Here is a 24903-nt window from a genome sequence, read left to right as displayed (position 1 = left end):
TCGGAACGGGTGCGTGCTGCCGGGAGAGGAGCGACACAGCACGAGTTTGAAGGAGCAAATTAATTTCTGTGCCGCTGCGTGCCTGTCTAGGAGACGAGTGTGTGGGGGGCGCTTGAGGTGTGGGGCCATTCTCTCTCTTTTATAAGGCGGGGCAGGCCGCTGTTCCTCTGCCCCGATTCCCTGACCTCATCATAGCCTCACATTCATCACTGCTGCACGTCCCAGGCTGCTTATCTTCTTCACTCTTTCTTTCACACTCTTCCCTTCATACTATACCTCATCTATAAATCTATCATGTCATCCTGCCCCTGACCTGGAAATATCACCGACCGCCTGCGACGAGATAATTAGAGATTTTTAAGCCTGCTGGGGCGGATGGTGTGAATACTCGTGCGCACATTGGGCCTCATTCATGAAATGAGAGCAGAACGGATTTCTGTGTAAATCATGCTGAATTTTTGGTAATAAGCTAAAAAGCATGCCTTTATATTTTTCAGTTTTGTGATGATACTTAAAGGGGTCATATGATGTTGCTAAAAAGAACATTATTTTGTGTATTTGGTGTAATGAAATGTCTTTATGCGGTTTAAGGTAAAAAAAACACATTATTTTCCACATACTGTACATTATTGTTTCTCCTCTATGCCCCGCCTTTCTGAAACGCATCGATTTTTACAAAGCTCATCGGTCTGAAAAGTGAGGTGTGCTGTGATTGGCCAGCTATCCAGTGCGTTGTGATTGGCCGAATACCTCAAGCGTATGACGGAAATGTTACGCCCCTTAACATACTGTGATGCCGTGTCCTGGCCGGAGCGACGAGACAAAAACATTTAAGTCCATTATAAACGAGGAATTTGTTGCATCCAGTGGGGACATAATTACGAATTATAATGACTTATACTGTCTTTTTACGCGTTGCATTGCATTGCGCTGCGTAAACATAAAACCATGTCTGCATTTGTGATCTGAGAAATGACAAACAACAAGCGCTACTCTACACTGCAAAACTCGCGTTTGAATCATCAGTGGCAGATCCTTTAAATATTAAAATGTACTTACAGTCTGTGAGTCAGAACAGCCGGAATTGTAGTCTACTCTCCCGGGATCAGTAAACAGTCCTCCATAAAATGCGCAGAACACATCTGAATATTTGGGTTGAACTGTTCTGGAACAGTGTTGTAAATACAACTTAACCACTGATTTCTAGTCGTGTCCTCTTTTGGAAGGCCAAACAAAGTATTTTCGCTTTCACAATGAAACACACAGCATCACACACAACGGGCTTGAGTGAGCGGAGGCCGGCGGGCTAGAGTGAGGAACGGCCGGCGCGCTTGAAAACGTTGCGGCCGGCGGGCTTGCGGCAACCACATGTGACGACCCCGGGCTGGACTCCGCTTCGTCCATGGTGAAAGCCGATCCAGACGATCGACAGCGCGAAGTTTATGTATTTCCTCAGCGACCAGCACGGAACAGCTCTAGGCATGACAAAGCAGATATCGTCCTCTTTTGGAAGGCCAAACAAAGTAGTTTTGCTTTCACAACGAAACACACAACGCCTTTACGACATGGTGGCGGCGGCAACAACAATACTACAACGAGAATAAAAGTTACTTTCTTTGTGTGAACATTTGAGTGGCCTTATGCAAATCTTCCCACATTGTGACGTAGACATGTGGGGGCGTGTTAGAACGAGCCGTTTTAGGTAGGCGTGGTTGTCTCTTAAGTTTTATAAAGAATATCTCTTTGGATTTGAGACTTTAGTCTTTGCAACTTTACAGATCTTCTTTATGCACCAAGAGCTTGTAACACTCCAAAGAGAAAGGAAAAATTGAAATCGCATCATATGACCCCTTTAATGCACTGTATGCACTAGCATTTAAAGGTTTGCGGTCAGTAAGATGTTTTTGAAAGAAGTCTCTTGCATTTATTTGATCAGTAAAAAAAATAACATTGTGAAATATTATATCAATTTAAACAACTGTGCTCTATTATAATACATTTAAACATGTAATGTAAAGCTGAATTTTCAGCATCATTACCCCCAGTTTTCAGTATCACATGATCCTTCAGAAATCATTCTAATATGCTGATGTGATGGTTAAAAACATTTAGTTTTATAATCAATGTTGTAAACAGTTGTGCTGGTTAATATTTTTGTGGAAATCATGACTTTTTCCAGTTTCTTTAATAAATAAATAGTTCAAAAGAACATAATTTATTTGAAATAGAAATGTTCTAATGTTCTTTAGAAATAGAAATGTTCTAATCTGAACAATACAAATTACTATACTCTTATCTTACACTTATTTTGATCAATTTAATAAATCCTTAGCATTACTAAAGTATTAATATCTTTAAAAAATCTTACTATCCCCAAAACTTTTGAACAGTAGTATACCTACATATTATTTATGTATTTGCTCTAAAGTTTTGTCTTTTTTCCCCAATCAAAGCAACCATCATTTTGATCAAACGGAAGAAAATTAGATAACTAAGAAGATTTAAAACATTTAAATGTAAAACTAAAATATTTATTTATACACAGCAAGTTAACATTCCATAGTAAAATATTTTGCGAAATATTTTAGCATTTTAAAAATGTCACAAAGAGGCTAAATAAGATGATCACATGCTTTTTGTCAATGTAAATTTAATCAGAATTTTAATCACTGATATGGACAGTTTGAAATAAATCATGGAAATGAATCAAATGTACTCTGATGTCATTTTTGCTACTGAAAAACATCTGAAAGCTCCAAAAATGTGCGAGTGGGGAAATTAGAAAGTAGTCTAATGGCACACACTTTAGGAAACCTAATTGGCTAAGTCAACAGAATCATTGTGGCTATATTGTGACTTCAATGCAACAGTTTATGCAAGAATGCCTTTACAATTAACAAAGTCATTCATTTAGCTTTAGGTCCACATAAACATCAAGGTCGACCTGCATGCACACACACACACACACACACACACACACTCATACAGCAAACTTTTGAGGGTGATAACTGACATCTTTTGAAGAGAAGCTGTGATATTTAATGACTAATGGTTTAAAGTTAATGATTGTCCAGAGGGGGTCTCCAGCAATTAACATGATTCCCCTTTCTATCAGAAGTCCGCTGGGAGATCGAGACAATTCTGACCTCAGCAGAGGAAATACAGAGATTACAAGCTCCCCCGAGATACTCTACAATAAGCGTAAAGGTGAAATATTTAAAATACTGTATGCAGATACACTACAATGAGCTCATTCACATGTTGATTCACCTGAAAAGTGTTAACACTATTATCAAAACAACCAGCCATAGAAGAACCATTTTGGTCTCCCCACAGAAACGTTCAGTTCTTCGAAGAACCAGGTTTTCCTTGGTGTTAAGAACATTTTAATAATCTAAAGAAACTTATTTCACTTTATTTCACAAGTTTTCTAGTGAAAATGCTCCATGAATTTTAAAGGTTCTTCATGGAACCATCGATGCAGATAAAGAACCTTTTCAACAGTCTTTATTTTTGCAATTTTGTTTAATAACACGAAAGGTGCAGAAAGGACACTTTACATCATCAACAACAACAAAAAGTCCTGTTCAGATCATTTAAAATAGGCTATTTTATATATATTTTTTTTCATTATTTTTTTTCCCTGAGTAACTGATGAGTGCCGCCATGATGGATTCTAACTTCCGCTTGGGGGTTCTTGTGTTCCGGTCTCCATAAAAATCCATGTTAAACTGGGGTAAAAAAGATTGACTGAATTAATTTAACTGAAACTTTTTCACTATAACTAAATATAAAAATGTGCGCAGGGTTAAGCTGTGCTGTTGTTGCTGGCTGTATGACCTGCATAAACGATGACAGCACTTAAGTTAAAATACTGTATGTGAAATAATAAAATAATGTGTTAAAATAATGTGTGCTCTCATCATTTTGTAGACAAAATCCTGCAAACTTCGCCCCGATTGGAAGCTGTATATGTGCCCTCATCCGTTTTCAATGCAGCTAACCTTGTCTAACTTCATGTCATCAATCAGCTTCATGTTAGCTAACTTCATGTCATCTTCCCAGTCATTCAAATATGACAGCTGAGTTACTGCAAAAAGACGGTCATTGCGACACTGTAAAGTGATGAAATTATGGTGCCATGTGTTTTTTAAAACCATTTTCATAGGTTTAACATTATATTATCAGATCAGAAAATATGTTAATTTGATTTAGAAACACCAGAGACCAGAAATGTAAAGCATCCTTTCAGTCCGGCGAGACTGAAGGAAAAAGTTGGATAAGATGAGTTCTAATCTCTATGGATATAGAGGACTCCATTGACTCCATTGGGCATCTCTTTTATTGCTCATCCTTCACCTCCTAATGAACCCAAACTCACTAATAATGATCCTGGGTGTCCTTCAGACCAGCAAGGGCGGCCAGAACCTTCACACACACACACACACACACACACACACACACACACACGATAGTCTTTACTGCAGTGCTGGCTAACTCTCAGACTTTTAAGAGCAGGAGCTAAATTACCCACAATGCTTCAACAACTGCAGACAGAAAGTGTCATACCCTTGAAAACTGGAGTTGTAATTGAATATAAAATGAAATTAGCTTTTTATAAAGTTCCAGTATTATGCACAAGAAACAATAAAATATTAATATTATTGATGCTAAGCATGACTTTCGATGACTTTCAAATATATCCTCTTATCCACTCTCATTGTGTGCATTTTATGTATCAAACAAGCCATGTTAACAACGCTATAGGCTGAAGCAGGAATTAGTCAAAAAACATGCAAGCACCACTGCATCAGCGTTGTTAAACAGCGCGGCCCTCTCCCATGGGAAATACAGGCGCATAAACAGCCCCTCAAACCATAAAACTTCAGTAAAATGGAGGGCTCTAATCCCAAACCGTATTTACGCCCCTGCTGGAGAGACTCAATTAATGCTGGCCATGCAGGAATCAAGCTGGGACGGAATAAGTTAATTGGGATCAATCAGCTCGGAACTCGACCGTTTCCCCAGAGTCGGACGCCTTAGGCAAGCAGGATCTGATGGCAACTGCTTGAATGATTTGTTAACCACCGACCGGGTTGTTGGTGATGCGGTTGAGCGGCTCTGACTCAACACAAACTGGAAAAGCAAGGGAGAATTCAATGTCACCCCTGTAACTAGAGATGTGCAAAGACTCAAAGAGAGCGACAGGGGGTAGGATACCACTTTCAGAAAAATATACTGTATGCAGGGGAACGGCTGTATTTAATGGAACAGTTCACATAAAATGAAAATGTTGTTTAATTTTATATTATCTGCAAGTATAGTTTTAAAAATGCTTTTTTAAGATTTGAAGTACACTACAAGTGCACATTCAGTACAATTAATCACACTTCTTAGCTCCAAAATGACCAAAAAGCACCATAAATTAAGTCTCTACGACTTATGCAGTACAGTCTTCTGAATCTATGCAAAAGCTTTGCGTGAAAAACAGACTAAATTTAAGACATTATCACTAAATAAAAAGCTTCCCCTCTGTTTGCTCAAATTAAATAGCAGAATTAGACGCATAATGTCATGTTTGACGTCTTTCAATCAAGAGACACATGCAACCTAAAAATGAAACCTGACATGATGCGTAATGGTGCCAAATTTGTCCCTTTTCTCTTTCATTATCTGGAAACACACCAGGATATAATTTTTTAATGGGACGAGGAAAAGTCATGAGGAATGACATGAAGGTGAGTAAATGACTGAATTTGAACTTTTGGGGAAACTATACCTTATTAATAAATTAATTATGTTGAAAAATGTAATCTTGGTGGTGATACTTTAAGAACATTAGACTAAGAAAAAAAAACTGCTCAGATGTACAGTGAATTTATACTGCTCAGACGCACAGCGACATTCGACCACAAACCATCAGCTTAATAACACAATAAATTAAATGGACTCATAAAATGGACTCAAACACTTTGTGCAACCTCACTTCTTCAGTACGTCTTAATGAAATCAATATACTGGACGTGGGCCCATGCCCTAATGCAAGGAAAACTAGATTACATTGACTTGTATGTCTCTGTAATTAAATAAGGCCATACTGAGCAGCTGCACACAGTTATTTACTATTCCATTTACTCATTGAGCTTCAGTAAAGAGCTTGTGTGTGTATGCAGACATTTACCTCAAATCATTTTTAACTGACCTTCAACTACTGCCCGAGACTAGATCGTGTGATGGTAAGGTTCTTGGAATGCATTTTTAATCATTTGTAATTGAATTTTTAATTTAATGAAACAAACAAACCCACGTGCACTCGCAAAAATGGCTTTAATTATTTAAAACATTGTGATGGAACTCAAAGTGAATGTGCAGTGTGAACGGGTTTTAGGCTTGAGACTCACGTCAGGATATTCTTTAACAGGCACATAGAGTTTCTCTTGGAGTTGAACGATGGGGCCGACGGCGTCCGGGAGCTCGGAGCATCTCTTCTCCGTGCTGCCGTTTAAAGTGTCATTGTACATGTCCTTTCGTACCCTGCTGATCTCTGAAATAAAGAGAAACACATGCACCATGAGTTAACTACATCAATCAGGATACAGACTAGGCAAGAACAGGATTTTAACTATAGTGACAGGCTATATGCTACATTTCCTTTACCAATGGATTATATGCACTTTAATATGGCAGTAGAAGAGTGCAAATGCTCCTTAAACACTGCTCTTAAACCTAATGAACCATTCAGTATGTTACAGCATCTACAGTCACACAGAATGATTTAACTGAGTAGAGCATGATCCTAGATTAACAGTTTTGCTGTTTGACAATATGGTAATCAAACAGTTTAGGGTAGCACAATTACATAATTAAAACAACTGTGTGATTATTAATCATTAAATACACTCAGTGTGGGTCTCATGATTCAGTGTTTTCAGGAGTCTCAGAGAAAATCTTTTTTTTTTTTTTTTTACAAAGTGCATTGTGAATGCAAAGCAATTCAGGTTCACAATATTTTCACATTCCAAATGCTTTTGGCAGCTACGGGTTACAGTATTACACAAAACCAATACTGAAACACAGAAAAAGGGTCTCATTAAAGGCCCTTCTAACCAGATGTAAGAGTGCTATTTGAAAGTAAAGCTGTTATGACAAAAAATATATTACTATTGCATACTGAAATTTTATTTTATTTACACTGCCATTCAAAAGTTTACGTTTGGCAAGTTTTTTTTTTTAAGCTGCATTTTTTGTTTATAAAAAACGCAGTTAAACTGTAATATGAAATATTATTATAATATATAATGCAATAACTTTTATATTTAATATATTTTATTTATTTGAATACAGTTTAACATTTTATTTACTCCTGTGATGCAAAGCTGAATTTTCAGAATAATTTCTCCAGTCTTCAATGTCACATGATCCTTCAGAAATAATTCTAATATGCTGATTTGCAGCTCAAGATTTTTTTTCTTATTTTTGTCAATGTTTCCTTCAGGGCTCCTTGATGCAGTTTATAAAGTAAAAAAAACAGCATTCATTCATTTGTTCATTCGTTCGTTCATTCATTAATTTTTTTGTAACAATGTAAAGATCTTTACTGTCCCTTTTGATCAATTTAATATGTCCTTGCTAAATAAATTAAGAGTTTGGTTCCAAAACGCTATAAATCCATTTTGATTAATTTGAGTAAAAATGTGTTTTCTTTACCAAGAAAGTGGCAAGATGAAAAACAATATTTTCTGTTTCAAACTTTCACATAGCATCTTTAGGTTCTAATAACGTTAAAAATTCAAATCCAGATTTTGATTTTCAAAGATTTATTAAAAAATTGTATTATTTTTTTCCCCAAAATGCAATTAATCCATGACACTTTTTTTTTTTTTTTTCATTGAATCAATATAAAAGTTATTTTTCATATTGAAACTGTTGAAAATACACAACATAGTAAATTGATCCACATATGACAGCCTCTGAACTTGGTAAATACTAATCTTATATACACAGGCACATGCACACCTAGACATCAAAGGGGGCTTGAGCACCTGCCCTATTTCTTCCTCGAGAGAAAGTGCCCTTTTTTCTGGGGAGTGTTTTTTTTTTTCTTTTTCTTTTTTAAATAAATGAATATATGTATATATGTGTGTGCGTGTGTGTGTGTTTCTGTTTGCGCACAGCTTTCCCTGTCAAACAAATAAAACATCAAAATATCAGGTTGGGTCGGGAAATGTTGAGGCTTTCTCTCCGTAGCACAGCAGTGTAGCACACATTAATCGGCACATGCACATCACAGACAGGCAGAGAGCCGCAGAAGTGAAGCCCTCCCTCCTTTTCCAGTTGTGTTTGTCTCGGTGTGGAGGTGAGTGGTGAGTGGTGCTGAACAACAGACTACGCTATCTGTGCCTCGAATTTACAGCTAATTATCCAAAAGACAAAAGGCAATTATAGTTAATTTGTCTCGCTAACATCCATGACTCATGAGAGAGATACCATGTAAGTTAGTAGGTTAGACCAGTGTGCGTTTCACTGCATGATTCAGTTTATTAAAATGCATTTAGAATGATCACAAAATTCAAGATATGGGGGCAGAAATGTATATATTTATATAATTTAATATAGTTAATCAGTATCACGTGAAGACTAACGTTTTTTCCATCAAAAAGCAGCATGATTACAAATGTGATATTGATTTTATACAGCAGGTCAATAAACAAGAATTTAATATTAAGACACTTATGTTTTAGACACAATATTGACTGTTTTTGCTTTATTTCGTCAACAAATATAATTCCAATTTGCGTCTCTGAGCAACATGACGCTGATTTGTTCCTGAATAAATCAACCGTTTAAATGATTCGGTTCAATCGCAATGACTCATTTATTAACAGTGACTTGCTGCCACCTACTGGCATTTTTAATTTCACATTTAAAGTATATTTTAAATTTTTTTAAATAATTTCAAATATCAGTATTCAACGTTTTATGTTTAAAATATCAAAACAGTATTAATGCATTTGTAACTGCAGGTTAAATACATTCATGTCCTGCATTAAACAATGTGTAAAAGCATCTAGATGCAGCTTCTGTGTTTTCTCTGCATTGCATATTAATTTTGTCAATACTGATTTAATTTGCTTGGTAACAGCCCAGATGACTTATTATTCTAATTGACTGATTCAATTTAAGAATTTGACTGAAAAGATGATGCACACTTTTAGAAAAAATTGCTTTATAAAGGTAAAAATACCCATAGAAGGTAAAAATCAATTTAAACTTATTGGAAAAGATTAATTTCTATCACTGCTGTGAACTGATCACCACACAGACTATGAAGAATATCAAAAACTTTAGGAGTCAGCTGTCCACGGTAGTCCTTAAGATATCAGCACAATAACACACTCCGCAAAATATTGTCTAATTATTATAGATAAAATCCCATAAAAATATTGAGATATATTTTTTGTCAATATCACACACTCCTAATATATTTAACGTTTTGTTTACATTTTTTTAAAATAAATATGAGAAGTGCCCTTTTTTCCACTTGAGCCCCTGCCCCTCAAAATGTCTGTGCACGTCCCTCTATATACAGGCACTGGACTAAAAATACAATCAGTCATCGCTCTCAAAATGAATTCAACGGGTCATCTTGTTAATGCTATAAATTAATTACAACAATAAAAGTAAATTTCATCATGAACATACATGAACAACAATATCACATTAAACCATAGAAATTCCAAAATGACATTTCCCTTACATTGCGTAGCTTGTCAGTGCAAGTGTTTTTATTAATTAATGTTTTTGTTAATACAGCGTATAGCACTAGTCAACTGAATGAATGTAACATGGCAAAGATTATCTGCGATTATGAACGCAATATTGCATGTTTTTGTTAATACAGCGTATAGCACTAGTCAACTGAATGAATGTAACATGGCAAAGATTATCTGCGATTATGAAAGCAATATTGCATAGCTTGTCAGTGATCTATGGCTCCGTGTATTAAATGCCGCTCCATCTGAAAGCACGTGATGGAGATTTATCACAGAACCGGCTTTACTGACGAGATGCGCATGACAATCACATGCGATTTATCGTGCAGCCCTAAGTTTGTTTGTTGATCATAAAGTACAAAGTAGATGAGGAAAACTAGGATGCCGGGTGTATTCAAAGTGCCGCCATTACTGTCTAGAGTGCGTGGAATGGTGCGCTGTGATTGGTTGAGCGGATATATCGCATTCTGTAGTGAAGAGAGACTGGTGTTTGTCGCGGTTTGGAAAGAAAGGGAGAAAACATGACAGAATAACTCGGCGTATATCGCATTTTGCGTAAAATTAAAAATGGACTTTTCAATACCGACCAGATACAATACTGATTTTGGCGGAAACTCAATAAAATTATATAATTTATAAAATAAATAAATAAAATTTATCGCGTTTTGGAACCAAACTCTTCAAATATACTTTTATCTTTCAAAAAAATCTTAAAATCTAAAAATCGTACCATTACAATAATATTATATCAAAATAACTTGACATGGTTCAAAAAATGTGAACAAAATGTGTTGGTTCTTTGGTTCTTTTAAAGAGAACTCAAGTATGAACACTTTCAAAGAGTAACTGTTTCTATGAGCAGCAGAGTATAAGCCGAACATGACTTAATTTGGAGACAAGTGACATGCTAGTTTGTCGCTTTCACCACACCATGTTGAACATGAGAGCTGCTGCTTTAACCATCATATTTAAGAAGTAGCAGTATTTTATTACAATTCAAATCACAATATTTGTCAAAATAATATTTGCCAATATTTGACTAAATCGCACAGCTTTAAATCTAATTTTAGCTTTAGACCACCCACATAAGTACCGCAGTATAAAGAGACTCCAGACTCCAGGCTGATATCAGTTTGGCCAGCATTAGTCTCAGCTCAGAATGGACAGTTAGTACATTTGAACAAGACAAGCAAAGAACACCTCTGCCAGAACAGAGAAAAGGAAAGTGACAAGACGTCTAAGAGAGGACTAAGAGAGCTTCTTTGTCTTTGAACAGCTGTAAAACCACAAAAGATCTTTCTAAGAGGATATGACTACCTTCTGAATAACCTCAGGAGACATATATATCCATTTTGTCTGGAGGCCCTGGTGAGAACTGCCTCTCAACAGCAACCACCTTTGCTCTTTTTCCAATATACCATAGAGCCGCAGAAGATTATTTCTAAAGTCAAAAAAGTAAATGGGTCTTTCTGCTATTGTTGATTAATCACAAAGAAAGTTCTGGTGAAAGGTGACATGTCAGACCACAGACGTCAACCTGCTGTACAAATGGTTTACTTACAGTCATCTCTGCAAATTAAACTGCGATAACAGAAACTATTTAAAGATGAAAAAATACACACTGAACTCCCGTTGTTCAATACACACTGAAATCCTGTCCTGTTGAGGTTTACTGCAGGAGTACGAGGGAAGACGGAGAACAGGTAATCACTGCTATTACATGTGATCTGTCACTTAATAAAGTGAGTAATAACTGTCTTTTTTTGAAACCGTCTTCTATTATTTCTGAGGAAAAAACAAGGATGAGGAACAGGAGAGAGAGAGAGGCAGTGAGTTAGAGAGGAAGTGAGGGCTCTAATATGGTGGGAAAGACAATTAAAACAACCAAGTCTGTTAATATTTCATATAAGACATTAAATATCCCAGTCCCAAGCTGCTGCCACTGTTGCATAATTCTATTACTGGATGAAGAATCCCCTGGTGCAGTTCTCAGAGGCAAATTGAAGAGGTCGGTTTGAGGGAGAGATGTAATTACAATGCAGATCGCACACTCACATAGACTCACCACACACTCACAACAAGGAGGACACACAGAACGCACACTACTGTGTCCTTTCTCAAATGCAATATGTTGTAAATTTGACACTTCTTGTGAGGTCATGGGGAATTTGTCTTAAAACTGTAATTATACCTAATTTGAACAATTAGAAAAACGCTCATGTGACACGGCAGATGTGCTTTTGGGTCCTCATTAAGAAAACATGCAGTTTCAAGACCCTGTAATGTTTTCTGTCACTGTTTACTAAATATGAAAGTTTTATTTGTTTGAGGGCAACATTAACCATAAATATTTTTGGTGTTTTCTCAAAGTAGAAAAATATGAGCAAAAATATGAAATGTGGAGCAGTTGCTGATATTTATATGGCCAAAAAGTTCAATTCTGACAGCTTGTAATGTAAATCAATGAGATTTTTATAACAGCATAGCAGACTACTTTAAATGAATATAAAAATCAGTAATCAATCTATATCTCCTAGTAAGATGATATTTAAATATTTAGTTTTATTATCAAAGCTCTGTAATGTTTTATACAAGACGTGAGAGCGAAAAGAGGAGTGGACGTGGCTTCGGACCACCACCTCGTGGTGGCCAGGCTAAAACTGAAGCTAAAGAAGAACTGGATGGCAACACACATGGCGCAAAAGAAGTACAACACCATCTTCCTGAGATATACTAGCAAGCTGCTAGTGTTCAGGATAACCCTCGATAACAAGTTTCGAGCCATACAGGATGTGCTGGAAGAGGAGGAATGTACTCTTGAAAGCAAGTGGAAAGGGATTAAGGAAGCAGTTACATCGACACACCAGGAAGTGCTTGGCCCCAAGAAGCACAGACACAAAGAGTGGATCTCTGTAGTCACTGGCCAAGATTCAGGAGAGGAAGAACAAGAAGATGGCCATCAACAACAGTCGAACAAGAGCAGAGAAAGCCAAGGCACAAGCAGAGCACACAGATGCAAATAAGCGAGTGAAGAAGAGCATCAGAGCCGATAAGCAGAAGTATATGGATGACCTGACAACCACAGCAGAGCAAGCAGTAAAAGAGGGCAACATGAAAGAACTTTACGATATCACCAAGAAGCTAGCAGGGAAGTACAGCAGACCTGAACGTTCAGTTAAGGACAAGAAAGGGAAACCAATCATGGGGGATCAAGAACAGAGGGGAAGATGGGTAGAACACTTCGAAGAGCTCTTGAATAGACCAACACCACAAAACCCACCAGACATCGAACCAGCTAAATGACACCCCACCCACAAGAGAGGAAATTAGGAAGGCCATCAAGCAACTCAGAAATGGAAAAGCAGCAGGACCAGACAGCATCCCAGCCGAGGCACTGAAGTCAGACATAGAAACAACAGTAGGGATGCTCCACCCACTCTTCAAGAAGATCTGGGAGGAACAAATACCAGCCGAATGGAAAGAGGGATATCTTATCAAAATCCCGAAGAAAGGAGACGTCAGTAAATTTACTAATTACAGAGGGATCACGCTGTTATCAGTGCCGGGAAAAGTATTTAACAGGGTTCTGCTGAATCATAGTTGAGCAGTCATTAGAGTGGAACTCACCCCTGTACATTAACTTCCTGGACTACGAGAAAGCATTTGACAGCGTGGATAGAGAGACCTTGTGGAAGCTGCTCCGGCACTATGGGATACCTGACAAAATCGTCACCATTATCAGGAACTCATACGAGGGACTAAATTGCAAAGCGTTACATGGAGGGCAGCTCACTGAAGCATTCCAAGTGAGGACCGGTGTCAGAAACGGATGTCTACTTTCACCATTTCTCTTTCTTCTGGCGATCGACTGGATGATGAAGACCTCCATAGCTCAGAGTAGGCACGGAATCCAGTGGACACCTTGAGCACAGCTAACTGACCTTGACTTTGCATATGACTTGGCACTACTATCACACACCCAGCAGCAGATGCAGGAGATGATGACCAGTGTAGCATCTGCCTCCGCACAAGTAGGCCTTAACATCCATAAGGGCAAGAGTATGATCCTATGATGAGTATGAGAGTAGATCCTCAAGACTAACACAGCCAGCACCAACCCAATCATGATTGACGGAGAAGCTCTGGAGGAGGTGGATGCCTTTACTTACCTGGGCAGCATCATCGATAAACAAGGGGGCTCAGATGCAGACGTCAAGGCATGAATAGGGAAAGCACGGGCAGCATTTATGCAACTGCGGAACATCTGGAGATCCAAGGAACTGTCAGTCAAAACCAAAGTCAGGATCTTCAATCCAACGTTAAGGCAGTTCTTTTGTACGGAGCCGAAACCTGGAGAACTACAGCTGCCATCACCAAGAAGGGCAGCTGCCTACGCAAGATACTTACATATCCGTTGGCCAGAGACCATCAGTAACAGCAAACTCTGGCAGAAAACAACCCAGCTGCTGGCAGAGGACAAAATCAAGAAACGGCGTTGGAGATGGATAGGGCACACCTTACGTAAGTCAGCAAATAACATCACCAGGCAAGCCTGGTGAAACAAGAAACAAATGGCGCAGAGAACTGGAGGCAGATATAAAGACCATGAATATGACCTGGAACCAACTAGAGAAGAGAGCCCAGGACAGAGACTCTTGGAGATCCCTTGTTGGTGGTCTATGCCCCAGAAGGGGTAGTAGGCATAAGTAAGTAAGTAAGTAGTGTTTATTGTGGGGCAAATCATATAATGCAATGCAATACAATGATGACTGAGAGATTAACAAAAAATGCATTGCATTTGATTTTTCTAAGAAGTGATGTATGCATAATCAAGTAAACCTAAGTTGCTTCAGTCCAGTACATGTTCATCTTGAAATACTACTAACAATCAGTGGTGGGCCTTCAGGGCCGGCAAAAACCTGTCTGTTATGTAGTGCCCTGTTATACTGCGTTACTGTGTAATATTTATGGTTTCTATAGCCGTGGCATCATTATGATGGTATGAAGAGATGGATTAATTCATGTTGGACGCCACTGAAGGCCTAGGTGTAAAATGCACGGCCCGCCAACAATATAACATTTATTCTTACATTTGCTTCATAAAATTAGGTAAAGAGCAAAAGCAAAAGACACGTGAAATAAGACCTGAATGTGAACAATTTTACAATTATACTAGAACCCTTGCTAAAAAGTATAAATCAAAATTGAATTTGACGGGTTTTTCAGCAAAGTTTAGATCATGTTGATCATTTAGTGGCCTTAGAAATGTGCATATCAAATATGATACAGAAGGCTAAGAATATATTACATGACCTCAAAGCTAATACACGTGGACTGAAAGCTACAAAACACCAACTTTGATTTAATGTTGTCTAAGCAATCTACAAAATATTCATACAGCTTTCCATTATAATAGCCTGTGGACCGAGGTTGCCTTGGACAGACATTTCAGCTAAATGTCTATTTAATGGTGGTCTGTGCTCATCTCAATAAATCGCTGCTTAAAAGAGCCCTGTTGATGGCTATAAGTGAGGTAGAGGCTCCAGGCTTTATGGCAATGTTGTTATCAAAAGTGATTTAAGCTTTTCGCATTGACATCGAAGGCCACCGCCAAGAAAGATAGTGGCATTGAAAAGAGTTTCCTTTAAGGTTGGGTACACAAGAGTGATGGCTACAGCATCTGAACACTAGAGCTGATGTTGAAGCGATGGCCCATTGGACCCGTGAAAATGGATGTAATTATTGGCGAATGAGTGTAGTGTCTAGACTGGTTTCTTTTTATTAACTTAAGAGGGAAGGTAATTAATGTACATAAATAGCTAGCTATTTATCCAACGCTACTGACAAATGAGTCAAAATAATACAAGCCTAAGACATGAATCCACAAAATAAAAAAATATAACACTTCAGAATACATTTCTGCCATGAATAATTACAAAGGAACAACTGAATAATGCAATAGTAACATTCTAGTAACTATTCTGAACTAACAATAATCTGATTACCAAAATAATAAGATTCAAGTTCAACTCAGGTTTTACTACATCCTTCTAAAGCAATTATTAGCCATTTGGAACAGTATTCTAAAGTAAAGATCATGGTAACCCTCTAATCACTGAAGTATTACAAAATCCTTCTTAATAAATTACTACACAAAACCATACAAAAAATCTCAAAAGCTGACTTCAGTCATTACTAGAGAGTTATCATGCTATTCTGCAATAACAACCCGCAGGATGTACAATATCCTGCTTATTACATGGCTACTTGCCACATGTGTAAATAATTAGACACAAAATATTGATTTGAGTTGAAATATTTGAAAGGTATTTAAGGATTTTTGTATGTTTTTTTGGATAATAATTACTTCTAAAGTATTTGGTAACACTTGAGTCATTACTTTAAAAATATGTTCAGTCATAAATTCTTGTTAATAGTAGATACTAGAATGTTAATATTTTGTTACTCATTTGTTCCTGTGTTATTCATTAACAACAGAACAGTATTTTGAAGTGTTACAAAAAAAAGACTAGTGAGTTAAATGAGTAAAATTAATCAGTAAATTAATTAGATACATAGAAAAAAATAATAATACACTTTACAAGTATCTCAAGTGCTTTGGGGTAAAATAAAAATCTGTATATCCAGTGAATTAAATACTTTACAAATAAAAGGTACTTATTTTCATTTGATGATTGCCTTTTTTAATTTGCAACCTGATTGATGCAAATCAAAAGACAAGATTATTTATAACAAATGAATAAATTTGTCTCAGTGCGAAAACATCTGTTTCACATTACATAACAACTAAAAAACAAGCCTCAAAACAGTAATACTTTATAAATCTGACAGATGAGCATTTGAAGGTGTTTTACATAATCATTGATAAAGACACACCTGTGACCGAACATCATTTCAATTCTGCATTAAAGCACTAAGCACTGGACTACATAAATTGCTCCCATTGTAATCAGCATTGCTGTCTACACTGGAAGTGAGAAGACTAGTTTTCTGTTTGCTGTCAGACTTTTTGCAGAAACCATTTGACTCATTTCTATTGTTGCATACGGTCATCCCACCCAGTCCTATTGTAATGCATTACTTGTAACACTGGAGAGTATCGCGAATTAAATAAAACACACATGCATACACACTATACTGTATGTGTAGGCAAGGCTATGATTGTGATTTCAATGACAAATTGGCCTTGGCACCAAGTATCCTGTAATGATAATGATAAACACCAGCCAGCCCATCCAGATTTCTACATTAGCATCACAAATATACCCCGAGGCCGTTAAGTCCCTGCCACTCAGTCTGAGATGCCGAGGATTAGCCTCTTCCTCTACGGAGCAGAAAACACACATCCTCTGCTGGCTCTAGCAACTGTGAATTAAGCTCCATTCTCCTCCAGCTTTCAAAGGCTGAGCTCTGAGCCGTCAGTTGTCATACCGCTAACAGTTGTAAAAACCATGGAAATGCACATAGGAAAATATTTTGTTACAGACCAGTCAAACTCATTTACCAAACAAGCTCAAAGCCCAGGCGATGCCCACAAGAGCACGCTGAATGATTTAATTATACCGTCTGATCATGTTGGACCACGAGGAGACGTGTATATAGATGCTCCCGTCCAAATTCAGAGCATCTGAAGGCATAAGAGGAGGAGAATGCATGATGTGCTCAGGGTTGTTTTCTTCATTGGCTGATTAGGGAGGGCTGTCCGGTGGTCAGATCAGGCCCCAGACCTGAGGATGATTAAACTGTCAGTGGTGATTTATGGATAGCATTATTACAACGTTTTAAAAGTGTTTTTCAGTGATTTGTCAGCTTTCTTGCCCTCAGAATTCAATCATTTTCCTGCGCCAGCCTCCAGGGCTGGACTTACCGCACTACTAAGCACGCAGCAGCCACCTGCGCACAAACTGATACACATTCTGGCACACATTCCGTGCATAGACCTACACAAACGGCCCATGGTGTGATAGATTCCCTCCTCCTGCCTCCAACACAGATGTGGAGTATGCATGAAACTTAATTACAGAAAACAGCAGAAGAGACCAGCTCAAACCAGCATAGATTTGCAAGCTGCTTTAGGTTAGTTCATGCTGGTTTGATTCTGGTCTTAGCCATGCTATTTACCTGCAAACCTAGCTAGTCGACGTATGTGAAAAATATTTTTTTCCCTAGACCGCTGAATTTACAACCACATGGTAAAAAAAGTTGTATTTGTTTTCTAAATTGAATAATGATAAAATAATGTGAAATAAACAATAAATGTCTTTCTACTAAGTTATCCTTGTAGGCTGCACACAATAGCATACAACGTGACCAATATACTTTCTTTTTAGTTAATCAAAAACATACAACAAAACCAGTGTAGACTGATTAAATAACAAATTATTCTTTTGAGATCAAATCTTTCATTGACTGAACTTACTGAATCCATCTTATTTTCACCAGAGGTAGGTAGTAACGAAGTAGATTTACTCTGTTACATTTACTTGAGTACATTTTTGGAAACAGAATTAAAGGTGGGTACTTTAACTTGAATACATTTCTAATGAAAACAACTTTTACTTTTTATATATCTTTTATATATACTTTTATATATCACAGTCTACTTTTTTACTCTTACTCAAGTAACTATTAAGATTATAACTTTTTGAGTAATTATTTCTATAAGTACTTGTACTTTTACTTGAGTGCAGTTTTTGGATACCCACTTCTGATTTTCATATATTACAGGATGAATGAATAAATAATTTTATTTAAAGAAATACATACTTTTATTCAGCAAGGATGCATTGAATTGACCAAAAGTGACAGTAAAGAGATTGATAATGTTTTATAAATAAATACTGTTCTTTTGAGCTTTCTGTTCATTAAAAAATCCTTATAAACAGAATACAATGATTTCTGAAGGATCGTGTGACACTGAAGACTGGAGTAATGATGCTGAAAATTCAGCTTTGCCATCACAGGAAAAAAATACATTTTAATATATATTAAAATAGAAAACAGTTATGTTAAATTGTAACAATATTTCACAACATCCCTGTACTTTAAATTAAATTAAATTAAATGTATGCATTTAGCAGACATCACTGTACATCACTAGTACATCACTGTACTTTACTGTAAAAATAATAAGAATGTAATCAAATCAAAATTCTCATGAATCAGAACTTAATCGAATTGGGAAGTGCATATCAATAAACAACTAACCTTCATTTTTATACAGTTGAGGGGACCCTGCAGCATTCAAAACTAATTTAAAACATATAATGATGTCAAGTCATGTGAATCTTTTCAAAAGGCCTGCAAAATTGTTCTTGCTTCCCTATTGAAGACTCTAGAAAGGAAAGGACACTTATATCCATCCCTGTGATGCCCAGTCAATACACACGATCCATTCTCTCTGTCAGTACAACACAATCTGCCTACCAGATCTCCCACAATCACATTTGCCGAATGACCCTCAACAACCGCTCAAGTCTATCTCAGCAGCCATCTCCAATCGTAATCACAGCTCCGCTCAATCAGAGAATTTCACACCACAAACACCGGCAGCTGCAGCCACGCGCCTCTGCTGGCCTCGTCAACATCCCCGCTGACAGATCGCCGACACCTGGGCTTTCTTAATATTAATCAAACAGCTGGTAAATTACGGGGTCCGACTAGATGACAGTTTCAGCTCAAATGATATCTGTGATGTCACCATGCACCATGTCACCATGCATTAATAAAGATTTACTACTACTATAGGTGGCAGTGCCTGTGGCAAGGCCTTCATCTGAACAAATGGATACTGTACGACATCACAGACTCTCGCTTCATGGAGAGACGCATGTGGTGAATGCAAAGAGAGAGAGAGAGAGAAACAGAAAAGACATTAGAAGAGGGACATATCTGCACAAACATGAGCTCAAATGCAAGTTAAATTGAGAGCAAATGACTTTTCCATAAAAGTGAAGTGTGTAATTTACGCACAGTTAACGTTACATAAAAATATGTATGTTCTGAAACTGTTTTCATACAGGTTTCCTGAACACTATCAATTAGTTTACAATTAGTCAGACAAACAGATAATCAGTGTTGTTATTGTTAACTAAAACTATTGAAAATATTTTTTTGTTGATTGAAATTAAGCTGAAATAAAATAAAAATGTTAGATGAAAAACGTAGAAATCTTAAAAGAAAAATACTGTTACCTTGGCAACTAACAGAAACAAGTCTAAGCACTAAAATCACTAAAACTGAAATAGTAAAGCTAGTTAAAAAATGTTGAAAATAATAACAATAATAATAATGACAAAATCAAAACATAACATAAAACTAAACTTTATTTTAACACTGTCACACTGTACTCTGGTTTGTTCAAATACAGAAATTCTGAAATTACATTATGCTCAAACATTTCTCATCAAATTATGTTATGATATTTACATGTTTATTTTATAGCTCTGTACTTTTATGTGCATAAAGTAAATTCAATAAGATGTTAAACTTAATATAAAAATATATTTAAAAGAATTATATAAAAAAATAATAATAAACTAAACTTTCACCAAAGACTCATTTGTGTCTATTTTAGTTTTAAGCGATTTTTAGGAATAGCTATCAATTTTGTCTGGCTAATGTCAGATGGGGGACTGTTCAGGAAACCTGTTGGAAAAACAATCATTATTTTTCAATTTCGTGATGCTAGTGAGATATTACACACTTTACCTTAAAATGATGCCTAAATGAAAACTCCATTAAGTCTCTGGAGCAACGAATGACACAAATAGAAAGGGAAACGAGTGATACTCTATTGTGGCAAAGACGCACACTCAGCAGTAAGAGTAATTGGCTATCGTTGAAGGTGGTCTTCAGAGGTGGCTGTGGGTATCAAGTAACAACAAAGAAGTGAGCAGCATGACAGCACAGAAAGATAGTGATATTACAGAGAAGACAGAGAATAAAAGCTACACCTGACCCAGCAATAGACATGACCAGGCTTTTACTGACACACTTTTCAGAGCAAAAAGAAAGGAGAGAATGAAAAAACAGAGCGATGAGAAAATGCTGAAAGACAGAGAGAGCCAGGGTAGATGACATCCTTCTGTGTTTGTAATTACGCGGCTCTGTCAGAGGTGACTGCATTGCGTGCGAAGTTGGCAGTGAGGAGGGAGAAAGGGGGCGCGCTCTCAAACTGAGATGCCATCTGGGCCTGCACTCTCTTCAGAATGATAATACTGCCCAGCCCTCCAAAAAACCTGCTGCTTCCGCACTCACACACACGCACACACACGCGCACACACACACACACGCGCGCACACACACATATATACGTGAGATGCAAACAGCAAGACAAGTTGAACAGAATCTTCTGGATTCCTCCAGAGAATGAGACAGCTGAGCTGGATGGATAAGATAAGACACAAGAGACATGCTAGCGACTGAAAGAGGCTGAATACAACCAACTTGCATGCTGGTTTCTTAGTGCCTGCGACTACAGCCAATCAGAAGGCCTGAGTGAGGGGAGGAGGGAGTATGAAATCATATAAACAGAATATGTGAATATGGCTACATTTCTGAAAAACTCTAAAAACTTAGTGTTTCCAGCTGAAATGAGCACTAGTTTCAGTAAAACACCAACAACTTGTATTCCTTTTCACACAATTTCTGATTACGTTAATGCTTGCAACACATAATCAACTTCTTATGTATGGATTTTCTGAAGTAAACTTGCTTGTTAGCTCTCCTGGTATTGCACTGCACTTGTGATGCAGACCATTGAGTCCCATACAACATCAGCTCAAAATAGCTCAAAGATAAGCACACTAAAATGGCATGGTTGCATTAGAAAATGTGTTTTATCTAATGTTTGCTTTTGTTAACACCACTCACTGGACATTTAATTTCCGAACTGCCATGATACATGCATTCACCAACATAATAAAATGTTGCTCCAATCACATTTAACGGTTTCTGAAAAAAATTAACATGCTATTTAATGCCACTCACTGGACATTCCACTGCCATGAAACGTGATACGACCAACACAAAATATATATTTTTTTCATGACACTGGGCTGTTTAATAAACCTGCCTCTCCAGTGGAAAAAAAGCAACATTGCTTATAGCACCTCTTATGGACATGTCACCAGATAAGTGCAGCAAATTGTACCTGGAGCAACATTTTTCAGGTTTTCCAGAATTGTAGCCAGAGTTATGTATTTCCAATGAGTCTGGGTCGACCACTGGCATCTGAATTTTCAATAAGAAAGAACTTCCGAGTATATTTCCAAGAGTCTTATCATGATGGCATAAATAAAGAGTGAGTCAGCAAGTTAACAGTTGGAGAACTGCTAACTCAGTCCGACGCAACAGCACATTCTGACAAATACAGATTGTTGCCAGTCAAGGTTAACCAGCATGCTGGATGTCAGGAGGCAGGTTGTGGGCTTCCTCTCCACCCCAACAATCACATTTTTGGTGGTTAAGTGTGTGTTAGGCTGAAGATGCACCCAATGCACTGACGCAACACTTTGTGTCCTCCTGCACTACCGCATCAATGGACAGCGACAGCGGCCACCTGTGGCTGGAGGGAAAAAGTCCCCCAGAATGCAATGGTACAAGCAGGGGATGCTTCAGTGGCGCAAAGACCCGTCATGAAAAGGAAGGAGGGGGATACGGTCTGTGCATCACCGGGTCTGGCACAGACCCACTTCAATTAGCTCAGTGTGCTGTGGAAGGAGCAGACACCAGTGCATCAGAGTGTCTGAACACACACCGGCTCTCCTGTACAGAGAACACACTCATTGCAAAGATACACACACGTGCTACTTCACATGCAAAGACAAACGGGTAATTTCTGTTACGCCATACCTTCTGAGCTCTGCAACTTTTAAATAATATGATTGTGTGGTGGTTTAAGGAAGTGTTACTATAAAAAAAGATAAACCAGACATTCAGAGATATGCCGTGGATAAGATCAGACAGTAATTTTGTATACAAAATATAAAATATTTTATTAATTACTAAAATAATAACTAATTATTTTTTATAAAATTAAAAAAATGTTTATTATATACATTATATATACTATTAAACTATACAATAAAAAATGGCTTGCTTTACACACTATAAAACAGCATTAACAAGAAAAGCTAGAAAACCAACACATTTTAGACAGACAGACAGACAAACAATAATGCATAAAATAAATAGGTTTTCATTCAGATTTCAGCATCCAGACACATGAAAACATCTGCTCAAATCAAAGTAAAAAATGTTATTATTTAAATTGAATTCCATGTTCACTTAAGATATTGTATAAAATAAAACTAATATGATTTCCATTTTTAAATATTGAGTTTAATATATTATTCAGTAGGCCTATATTAAGATAAACTGAACTACACAACAAGAAAGACTCAAACCTAGTAAAATCCAGCATCCTGTTCCAGTACTTCGCAGTGAGTGGATACTCCATAATGAATTTACATGTTCATATATTTCTGTGCTTTTGTCCCTTGTGTAAATGCCCTTGTGTGTTAAAAAAACTAGATCTGTCTTCTTGCTTTGTTGTATGTAATGCCCTATTTAAAAGTGCAAGGCAGCACCTTCCTTTTCAGAACGCCACTGTTGCCATTTAAATAATCATAGGGGGGAAGGGGTTTATCCCATCACCCAGGAAAAGCAGCCCAAGGCCTCAGGGCAACTCCCGTGTGTGTGTGTGTGTGCTGTTTAGGCACATTTATAAAAGAGAGAGTATTTGTGTGTATGTGTGTGCTGCCTCAGGAGGTGCTGACACAGAGGAAATGATGGTTCTTAGCGGTGAGTGCTACTAAGCTAATATGCAGCAGGATGGAGATTCTACTGGGCTCCATACTGAGGCCAGCATATGGGCTACTCTGTCACACAAACACGTCACATGCCTCCAGGCTCTTTCTCAGAACTACCAAATCCTAATAACTTGCAGCAAAAATCATGCTGTACAACTAACCAAGCCTTTAAATTATCCCTCAAAATCCCTCTGCACAACTAGCCTAACTCAGCTGTTCAACAAAACATCAAAACTTTTGTAAATAACGATCTCAGCCTTTCTACACCCCACTACTCTACTACACAAACTGAGCCCTTCAGCAGTTCTCAGCACTTTAAAAATATCTCAAATTCTACTACACATCTAACTCAAAACTTCAATAACACCTCAAAACTCTAGCAATGTTAAGGTCATGAGTTCGATTCTCAGGAAATGCATGATAAAATCTACATCTTCAATGCAATGTCAGTCACTTTGGATAAAAGCATCTGCCAAATGCATAATGTAAATGTACTACACAACTATCACAACCCTTCCATAGGGCCTCAAAATTCCATAAAGACCTAATAAATAACTAACTTAACCCTTTAAATAAGCCGCAAAGCTTTACTAGACAACTCAACCCGTAAATAACAACTGAAAACTCCACTGAACACAAACCTTCGATAACGTCTCAGAACTCTACTACACAGCTTGTCAATCTTTAAATAACGCCTCAAAACGTAACTATACATATGACAACTCTTCGTTAATGACTCAAAACACAATGAACTCAGCCCTTCAAAAATGACTCAAAACTCCAGTACACAACTAACTCAACCCATCAACAACGCCTAAAAATTCCACTACAAAACTAATTCAACCCTTCAATGAAACCTCAAAACTCCACTACACAACAAACTCAACCCCTCAATAACCCCTCAAAACTAAACAACTAACTCAACCCATCAATAACGCCTAAATATTCCACTACAAAACTAACGCAACCCTTCAATAACCCCTCAAAACCCCACTACACAAGTAACCCAACCCTTCAATAAAACCTCAAAACTCCACTACACAACAAACTCAACCCCTCAATAACCCCTCAAAACTAAACAACTAACTCAACCCATCAATAACGCCTAAATATTCCACTACAAAACTAACGCAACCCTTCAATAACCCCTCAAAACCCCACTACACAACTAACTCTACCCTTAGATAACACCTCAAAACTCCACTATACAACTAACTCAACCCATCAACAATGCCTCAAAACTCAACTACACAACTAACTCAACCCTTCAATAACCCCTCAAAACCCCACAACAA

The 24903-nt window shown here is 37.4% G+C and overlaps 1 protein-coding gene across 5 annotated transcripts in view; it reads right to left on the bottom strand.

Annotated features, from left to right (window-relative positions):
- The window catches only part of LOC107559772 (protein quaking-like), a 106082-nt gene that overhangs the window by 65538 nt on the left and 15641 nt on the right, over positions 1–24903 (bottom strand). For all 5 annotated transcript variants that reach the window (XR_001605658.1, XM_016243723.1, XM_016243725.1 and 2 more), the window contains exon 2: positions 6402–6544. Coding sequence is in view for 4 of the 5 variants with exons in the window: in XM_016243723.1 (XP_016099209.1) it covers positions 6402–6544 (143 nt within the window). In the remaining variant the exon portion in view is untranslated. The remainder of the gene's footprint in view (positions 1–6401; positions 6545–24903) is intronic.

The sequence above is a fragment of the Sinocyclocheilus grahami genome, unplaced genomic scaffold (genome assembly GCF_001515645.1).
Source record: "Sinocyclocheilus grahami isolate Dianchi unplaced genomic scaffold, SAMN03320097.WGS_v1.1 scaffold698.1, whole genome shotgun sequence".
NCBI lineage: Eukaryota > Metazoa > Chordata > Actinopteri > Cypriniformes > Cyprinidae > Sinocyclocheilus > Sinocyclocheilus grahami.
This window is presented reverse-complemented; position numbering and strand designations above follow the sequence as displayed.